Source organism: Anas platyrhynchos, chromosome Z (assembly GCF_047663525.1).
Source record: "Anas platyrhynchos isolate ZD024472 breed Pekin duck chromosome Z, IASCAAS_PekinDuck_T2T, whole genome shotgun sequence".
Lineage (NCBI taxonomy): Eukaryota > Metazoa > Chordata > Aves > Anseriformes > Anatidae > Anas > Anas platyrhynchos.
The window spans coordinates 63,713,907-63,723,391 of record NC_092621.1 but is presented as its reverse complement, the minus strand read 5'-3'; the positions used below and the strand labels follow the sequence as shown (position 1 = coordinate 63,723,391).

Genomic DNA, 9,485 nt, shown 5'->3' with positions numbered 1-9,485 from the left:
AAGTTCTAGTGAATACAGCATCAGTGTGTGTTCCAAACATTACCCTCAGTCCAGCACGGATACACACGAGAGGTCAGTCTGCAGGTTGCGCAGGCCAAGAAACTGCTCTGGCTTGATGGGAAGAGCCAAGGCAGAAGTTGCTGTCAGAGAAAAGATGCTGTCAAAGCGTGTCACGTCCATGCTAGAGCACCATCTAGCATACCATCTCTCCCACCATCTAGCTCTACTGCATCTAGATGCAGCTATACTAGAGCGTCGCTACTTAGCCAGTCTGGGGGATCTTAGGAGCCTTCTGAAGACCCAGAGGAGGGGCTGTTGTCCTTTCTGTTTTAACAGCCAGGGAAAACTCTTACCGTTTGACACAGAGGGGCTGAAAAACACAAAGTGGACTTGCAATCTTCAGAGCTTCGAAGCAAGTGGAGATTGTGGAGGTTGTGGAGTAACCAAGGAAACTGTTGATCTAGAAGCAGCCTACAGATTGTGTTTAGCCAGGGCCTTGTATTGCCCTTCTGGCTGATCTGCCAGCAATTCAAGAAAGTCTCCCTGGCAAGCCAGCCCTGGAGTCACCCCAAACTTGGTGAAACCCATGCGATTGGAAAGGAGACAGTTGCACTCCATAAACTGCAGGTTTCTGTGCTTTTTGCTTGCTTGCTTGCTTGCTTGTTTTCCAGGCTGAATTGGATTAGCTGGACAAGTTGGCAGCTGCCTACAGACAAATACCTTATCAGGAGTCTAAACTACGGGATTGCTCTAACTGAGAACAAGGAATTGGACTTGACGTCCTGTGGGTAGTTAGGGTCTGGCGGCCGGAAGATGTGGCGCTGTATGGAAAGGTTGAGCCCCTCCCTTGATGGACAGTAGCGTGTGGCCTGTGCTGTAAGCAAGCGGAAGTGACGCTATGGGCCTCGGCTATATAACCCCATGGGACCCGACAGTAAACGCCATTTGCCATCCACCACATTGGTGTCTGGGAGCCGATGGACCGAGCGGCCTGGGGTTGGCCGCCGTGCCGTTCCTGAACCAGGTCGCCACTGCCCCCTGAAGGCAACAAGTGGTGCCGAAACCCGGGAAAACTCCTGATTCGGGTGAACGGCGGCCGGAGCGGCGGGACCAGCCCGGCGGGGAGGAAGCTCCCGGACCAACAAGGAAGATGGAAACCCTTGTGAAGGTCGTATCCAAGTTGTGGAAGCTGTGGGGTGGCTCGGCTGAGGAAGCCAGGGTGCCGGTGGGGAACCAGAGCCTGAGGAAATCTGGGAGAGACCACGGCCATGTGCGCCCCAGTACGGTGCTGAACTAGAAAACGAAGAGTCGGGTGAAGAAGCCTCCGGCGGGAACGGGGATGAAGCGTTAGGTTTTACTAACACGTGGAAATGCGAAAAAGAGAACGGTTGCGGGGACGACCGGGGAGGAGGTAGAAGCGTGAGAGAGGGGCAGAGAGCCGATCGGAACGGCCATCCGAAAACACGCTCCTGTGGCGCAAACGCCTCGCTGAGCAGGCGGCGGGGCGAGCCACGAGGCAGGGAGCGGCCCCCCCGCAGGGGTGGGGGGCGGGGCCGGACCTCGATGGGAGGGGACCGGAACTCGGAGGTGAGCAGTCAGTCAAGCTCTGACTCCGGGTCAGATACCGATTCACATTCGGAGGAGGAAATGGGGACAGATAGCAAAAATATCCCCATCCGAAATAAAGCTGCACCGCGAGGCGGAGAAATTCCTCTCATGGATTGGAGGAAAATTAAGATTGCGTGCGCCATCTGGGTGCTATCGGCCGTGCTAGCGTTCCCGGTCTGGGTGACAGACGGGGGGCAGAGGGTTCACTCACCAACAAACCCTAAGGATGTACAAGCGATTGTTAAAGCCATTGTGCATAAAGGGCTTCATTCTGCAATGGTCTCCACCCTCAGAGATGGTGTTTTCAGGGGAGACGACATGCTCCCGTTTGATATCAAACAAACTTGTAGACTGATCTTTGACGGGGGTGGGATGATCATTTTTAAACGAGAATGGGGGGACAACTGTATGAGACAGCTGGCCCAAGTAACTGGGACGGATCACACACTGTATGGCTCTAGCCTGCAGCGGCGAATGGGTACGGACCCAACAGTGATCACCCCCCAGGCGCAAGTCCAGGGCCTGAGCGCCCACGAAGGTATGGCAACTCGTGCGGCCAGAGAAGCTCCAAACAGCCGACGCCCCAATTTCAGAACAAAACTAATGAAAACTGAGTTTCTGTTCACAGGAACGGATCATCGGGCACCCCCGTAATCTGTATACCCCGGCGACATGAGAAGACAATAAGTCAGCAAGCGTCCTGTCTAAGCCTGAGAGTTCCACACTGGCAGAATCCAGACACCAGCGAAGCGGCCTCCGTGGGTGGGGGGCTGCAATGCGTTTGTGTGATCTTATCTTTGGACCTTGTATACGAAATATGCTTGTGTTGTTTGTTAAAAGTTGGTTAGAGAAAGTTAACATTATGTTGGTAGAACACCAACAACTACTTTAAGAGTGTATTTACTCAGGGTTACCGGTTACCTCTTAGTTTTCTCCTGGTTATTGTGCCTTATGTTTTTTAGTTAAGTTATGATGTCTACGTCTTAAGATTGTTATATTTTAGCTAATTTGGTTGTGCATAGGGAGGGGGGGAAATGTGGGTAGTTAGGGTCTGGCGGCCGGAAGATGTCGCGATGTACAGAAAGGTGGAGCCCCTCCCTTGATGGACAGTAGCGTGTGGCCTGTGCTGTAAGCAAGCGGAAGTGACGCTATGGGCCTCGGCTATATAACCCCATGGGACTCGACAATAAACGCCATTTGCCATCCACCACATTGGTGTCTGTGAGCCGATGGACCGAGCGGCCTGGGGTTGGCCGCCGTGCCGTTCCTGAACCAGGTCGCCACTGCCCCCTGAAGGCAACAACGTCCTTAGGAAGTCTTTCCAGCTACGCTTTCTACCACTACAGAAATGCACCTGATTCTTTCACAAAGCTTACGGGTGCTGACTGCAAATAGTCCTCATCATTCTCCATTGCCTTCCTCATCTCCATTCTCTTTTGGCCCGTGAAGCTTTTCCGAGCAGAGATGAAGATCAGCTCTAATACGCAGTCTGGCATTCTGCAAAGGAAAAGAGGAATCCTCCTGAAAACTCTTTGCAACCTCACCCGCCATCCCCAAAGCAAAGAAGAGCAAAAGAACAGCGCTTGATCACAGCAAGCATCAACTCGAGCATAGGTCTCCTGCAAGTGTAGCGGGGTTCAACAGCTGCCAAACAAGCTTAAGGAGCACACCCAGAATCAAGTCCATCCAACAAGTGCTTGAAAGAGTTAGGTTTTCTTAGGCGTGAGGAATGAAAAAGAAAGCAAGAACTGACCAGTTACCAGCACACAGTTTCCCTCGAGCTTGCTTGGCTTCATTCCGCACCTGAGGCTGGGCTCCCAAGCAGGATTGAGCAGCATTGTGCAGAAACGCCAAAGCCTCCTCCCCAGCCGTGCTGGATCTTCAGCCCCAAGGGCTTTGGCTCTGTTGCCTCCTCAGCAACATGGGCAATTGCCCAGGCAAGCCGGTGTCCAGCAGCTCGACGCAGGAAGCGCAGCCCCCCCTTGCCACCGCTTGCCGCTCACACCAGGAGCCCCCGCAGCGGTGGCAGCCGTTGCGCGGCGCTTGGTGCGGTGCGGTGCGGGCAGAGGGCTGCGGGCTCCTTCTCCTCGGGGGCGGCTCCGCCATGGGGCGTCCGCCGCGGGGCTGCTGAGGCAGCGGGGGGCTCCATGGGGGAGCGGAGGGCGACGTGCGCTGGGGCTGGGACGGGCCTGGGGCTGGGGCACCGCGCCGCCGCCGCCATGCCAAGCAGCACTCCTGGCATCTGTGCTGCAGAGCCAGCCAGTGTGACGCCTTGGCGTTTGTGACTTCACAGAATCACAGAATGTCTACGTTGGAAGAGACCTCAAGACCATCGAGTGACAAACAAAGGCAACTCTGCATTTCCTTCTTCAACACCCGCTTTCTTCACAAAAACAAAACAAAACAAAAAACACAGAACTTCATCCCTCACACGGGACTCCCGAACTGAGCCTGCAGGGGCTGCCAAAGGCAGCAGCTCCTCAAGCACTGCTCGCACACGGCTCCCTACCACGGGCTCCATCCATCCCCCAGGAGCAAACTTGGTCAAACTAAGCCCCTTTGGAGATATTGGATGGCAGGCCTTACCAAATGCCGGACAAAGGAAAAGATCTAACACAAGAAGGGCTGCCCCGTGCCAGGCACAGTGTAGTTCCAGGCACTTCCAACAGCCCCACTGCAGGCAAGAGTGAGCCTGTGCGGGATGATGACAGCGCCTCTGGAGAAATGTCCGGCAGAGGGCTGCCACGATGACAGAGCGGGCCTGGACTAGAGCAGCCCAGAGGTGTCTCCTGACCCCCACCTTGCTGTGAGCTGGTGTCTTGACGGGAGGCTGCCGGGAACAAGGAGGCTCCACAGCAAGCACTCAGGCTTTGTGACGTGGGGCGGCGTCAGGCCACAAGACCATTGTGACACGGCAAGCGTCCCCATGGTGACGGTGTGACTTATATGGCCCGAGCCCCCGTGGTGCTCACTCCCAGGAGTGCAGCGCCGTCAGGAGGCAGCAGCTGCCCTGGGTGCCTGTTTCTTTGTCTCTGTGAGAGGACAAAGGGATGCCGAAGGAGCAAGAGGCGAAGGCCTGCTCCCAGCCCAACAAAGGGCTGCCGAGCATGAAGAAGCACCACCAGGTGCGGGACAGGGAGGGAGGGAGAGGGCAGACACAGGAGAGAGAGTGCCAGGTGGCGGAGCATGGTACCGGGGCGCGAGGCCTGGCCCTGAGTGTCTGCGGTCCAGGCCCAGGTTCTCGTGCCCCAGGGGTTTCTCTGGGGCAGAGCTGAGGCCTGGGATGGCTGTGACTCGCGTGGGTCGGGCAGCACTCTGTCCGAAGGATGTGGCACTGAGGTGGGGCTGGGTGTCCAGGCACCACAAGGGATGCTGGTGGCAGCGCAGCCACCACCATCCCACACCTCCTTCTCCCCACAGGTGCAACCCAAACCGCCACAGGCAGGACCGCTGTGCAGCCAGACTCCATCCTTGTCTATCCACGGGGTGAGGCTGCCACAGCTCCACTGCCCACAGAAGTCACAGGCCTCTAGGAAGAAGAGCACACAGGTAGGGAGCCCAAGTGAGATGGGGCCAGATGCCTTCCCAAGCCCTGGGAGCTGCTGACAAGGAGGCGGCACGTGCTGGAGGGGGCAGGTGGGCAGGTGCTGGAGGTGGGCAGGTGGGAAAGGACTACGGTAACATCACCTTTCTCCTTGGCTTCCCTTGCAGACAGACAGCCTGAAGCTGAGGCAGGCACTGCCCGGCAGCAGTGCCACCGGTGAACGGAGAGATCCTCTACCAGCCTTGCCGCCTCTGCCAAGGCAGGCAGCGACACTGAGAACTACACATCGGCATTCAGTGGGAGCTTCAACTATCCCCCGGCTGCCCAGTCTGTCAGTAGCAGGCTCCACCTCTTCTGTGCCATGCAGAGACTGCATCACGAGCACCAAGGCTGTCAGACTCCCCGAGGTCGTCCCACGTCCTCAAGGACACGTGAGAAAAGAGCAAATGGCAGCAACTGCCGAGAGCCGGGGGACAGCCCTGCAAGCCCCCGCATCCATTCTGGCGCCTCTGCAGGCCAGACCCCAGCAAGACAACAGGCCAACCCCAAGCCATGCTGCAGCCAGGAGCCAAAGACCCAGGGTGCAGCTGAGGGTACAAAGGCACTACGCCCCTCCCAGCAGTGTGGCAACACCCGCAAGGACAGCCCAGGTGCCGGCCACCAAGACTGAAAAGATGCCAGCAACACGGAGACGAAAAGATGGCCATGCTCGAGAGGACACAAGAGCTGCTGCTGGGATCTCCAAGCCAGGAGGGAGGCAGCAGAAGGAAGCCACCTGGAACCTTCACTGGGACCCAGACGCAGCCCACCAGCAGGGGCCTGGCTCACCCCACAGCACTGGCAGAGATTCTGCCAGAGAGGCAGTCAGCCCCGCACAGAGCGCATCTCTTGCCATGTCAGGGCCAACCAATGCTGAGCCAGCAGATTCTGCGCAGGTTGCAGGTCCTGCCAGTGAGGGGGACAAGAATCCTATGGGTGCATCAGCACCCAGAGATGCTAAATCGCCTTCTCCCCTGGCTGCTGCTATGCCCGGCCCTTCCACAAGCAGCCAGAAAAGACCGCCGACATTGAAAGACCGGGTCAAGATCAACTGGGATATCTATGGGTGCTCCTCCTTTCGGCCAGCAATGCAGATCATTCCGAGCGGGGAGAGGGAAGGCTGCCAGTTGTCCCGGTGGAACGAGTCCTGGCCGAGCAGCGTGAAGGTTCCGAGGTTGCGAAGGATCTGGGCAGCAGACGACGGTGACACAGCTGACAGCACTGCAGCCAGTGCATCGGGCAGGCAGGAGGTGGCAGTGAGGACTGCGGGCCAGCGCCTTCCCTACTTTTGCTCCACAACGAGTAAGACCATTCTGCAGGACATTCAGGAAGAGTGGGAAGAGAGCCCCAGGATAGAAGCTGTGGCAGAAGCAGACGACGTCCTGCCCGGCACGTCTCCTGCCCCATCTGGTGAGGCAGATGCCAGGCCTTCAGCTGCTCCTATGGCCGCAGTTCCTGGGCCCGAGGAGCTCCCCCCGGCCTGCATGCCCAAAGAGGGAAAAGCTTCAGCCTCTCCCCTGGCTGCTGCTATGCCCGGCCCTTCCACAAGCAGCCAGAAAAGACCGCCGACATTGAAAGACCGGGTCAAGATCAACTGGGATATCTATGGGTGCTCCTCCTTTCGGCCAGCAATGCAGATCATTCCGAGCGGGGAGAGGGAAGGCTGCCAGTTGTCCCGGTGGAACGAGTCCTGGCCGAGCAGCGTGAAGGTTCCGAGGTTGCGAAGGATCTGGGCAGCAGACGACGGTGACACAGCTGACAGCACTGCAGCCAGTGCATCGGGCAGGCAGGAGGTGGCAGTGAGGACTGCGGGCCAGCGCCTTCCCTACTTTTGCTCCACAACGAGTAAGACCATTCTGCAGGACATTCAGGAAGAGTGGGAAGAGAGCCCCAGGATAGAAGCTGTGGCAGAAGCAGACGACGTCCTGCCCGGCACGTCTCCTGCCCCATCTGGTGAGGCAGATGCCAGGCCTTCAGCTGCTCCTATGGCCGCAGTTCCTGGGCCCGAGGAGCTCCCCCCTGCCTGCATGCCCAAAGAGGGAAAAGCTTCAGCCTCTCCCCTGGCTGCGCACCCTGTGTTGGAGGCCAGGACAGCACCTCTCACCCCATCAGCATGTGAGGAAGAAGAAGCAGCACCTTCTCCCCTGGCTGGGGGCCTTCTGCAAGAGGTAAGCAAGGTATACCTTCCTCGTCCCACAGTCATGGAAGCCACAGACCCCTGTCGGTGGGCCTCGAGGCCCCTCATCCCTTATCCATCTGGCATCGGGGGCATCGGGGCCCGGAGCATGGCCAAACAGTGGCCCACAGGGCTGTGGTTTTCTCTCCCCATGCAGGTTTCCTCCGAGCATAGAAGCAGTGCACAGTGTTCCTCACACTTCCAATCGGTGCCAGAGGAAGGGCCAGGTATGTCCTAAAGTATGGAGCCATCCCAGCCCACGGCACGGAGGCTGGCAGCACTCCACGCACAGGGTCCCTCCATGTCCAACTGTCCCCTCCCCAAGGGAAAGCCTTGGTGGCGGGGGCAGGCAGGACCATGCCCAGTTCCATCCCAGCCCCTCACGTACAGCTCTCTGACCCCCACAGGCACTGCTGCCCTCCCGCACGCTGTGGCTCGCTCGCAATTGCCCCCCCTCTTCAGGAGAGCACTTCGGGCTCTCCGCAGGAGTTACTGCTTCAGCTGCATCACAGAAGACCTAGAGCAACGTGAGGCTGACAGTACCAGGGAGCTCCCCACAGATGGCAGCTTCAGTCCCGAGGACGGGGCTTCTGAATAAAATTGTTCAGGACTATTTCATAGATGAGGGCTGTCTCTTCTGTTCTGTTCTGCGTGCATGGGTGTCTGTGGGCTGCGTGTGCAGCTGCTGCGGTCAGACCCTGGGGCAGGGTGTCCCCATCTCCATGCTGCTAGTGCCTAGAGGGTGCACAGGTTTGTGCAGCAGTACTACCATGCAGTACTCTTGCGTGGGCTCCTCTCTATGGGCTGCAGCTTCAGCCTAGGGCCTGCTCCTGTGGGGGCTCTCCATGGGCCGCAGCTTCCTCCAGGCCACATCCACATGTTTTATAATGATGATGATGTTTTTGTTGTTATTATTATTATTATTATTATTATTATTATTATTATTATTTATTAATTAATAATATAATTAATAAGTAATCATCATTTAATAATTATTTAATAATTACAATATTAATAACAATAATAATGGATTCCAGGGCAGCGATTCCAAAACTTTTGTCATGAAGACTGGTTTCCCATGTACATGAGAGACGCATAAAGAAATCGCAACTTCTTTTCACCAAAGTCTGAGTTGTTGTGATATCATTGTGGTGAAAACACGCGCTTTTCACCAAAGTAACATAATTTAGGTAAACTTGGTCAAACTAAGCCCCTTTGGAGATATTGGATGGCAGGCCTTACCAAATGCCGGACAAAGGAGAAGAGCTAACACATTTAGGAAACCAGTATTTGCAACATCTTACAGTTTGGTGCAAGCAACTAGAACAAATCAAGAAGAATGTTTTAGGCACTAGACCTTTTATTTGCCTCCTACAAGGGGAAGGATGCACTTGAATCAATCTTGGTTGCTCTATGTGTGTAAATGAGGCAGGAGGAATTGAGACTGAGCACGAAAACATTTGGGGAAAGACTAAGGTAATAAGGTGATTAGTCTAAGGTGATTACGTAAGGTAATTCAAGATGACACCTCCTGGCGTTTTCGAGAATTATGCAACAAAATAACCTTTTTGGGACAGACCCTTGAGGATGTCTGGGTCAACCACTGTGCTGTAAATTGTAGACCTCATCTTAGTATTCTTTTTAAAAGCAGTTAATAAGCAATGACTTTGATTAGAACACTAAAGAACGTCTCTTCATCAAAGGCTGCATCTACTCAGATGTGGGGATGGAGCAATAATCTATTTTTGCAACAAATGAGTATTTGTTGTAACAAATGAGGATTTGTTCTTGGTGCTCTGTGCGTGAGTGAATGAATGAAGCGGCCCTGTGGCTGCTGCACCTTCTGTGATGATGGTAGCAAGGAATGCCTATGTTTCTGCCGGAGCTCTTTCTAGATTGTGAATTTATCCAAACCGTGTTCTGTTCCCTTGGAGGTACAGTAACGAGCAAGACAGTCCAATTGGAGAAGATCAGTAGACCAAAGCAGCTAAGGCTAAAGGCCTTACGTATTCGTCATGTGGTTCCAGCGTATATGAGCATTGGACTAGATTCATTTGGCACCATTGGAAGAAAATGCCTGCAAAATTGCATTCAGATCTCTTTGTAGAACAGGTGATT

General features: G+C 55.3%; 1 protein-coding gene across 2 annotated transcripts; it reads left to right on the top strand.

The window, feature by feature from the left end:
- Positions 1 to 946: 946 nt before the first annotated feature.
- On the top strand, positions 947 to 7,659 carry LOC140000684 (uncharacterized). Of its 2 annotated transcripts, none has more exons than XM_072031279.1 (4): positions 947 to 1,168; positions 5,029 to 5,157; positions 5,320 to 7,359; positions 7,525 to 7,659. In XM_072031279.1, exons 1-4 carry the CDS (start codon positions 1,151 to 1,153, stop codon positions 7,603 to 7,605), a joined length of 2,268 nt encoding a protein of 755 aa, XP_071887380.1. In that variant the 5' UTR covers positions 947 to 1,150; the 3' UTR covers positions 7,606 to 7,659. The 2 variants fall into 2 exon arrangements, with proteins under 2 accessions (XP_071887380.1, XP_071887379.1); XM_072031278.1 differs by lacking the exon at positions 947 to 1,168 and adding an exon at positions 4,309 to 4,733.
- The last annotated feature ends 1,826 nt before the right edge of the window (positions 7,660 to 9,485 follow it).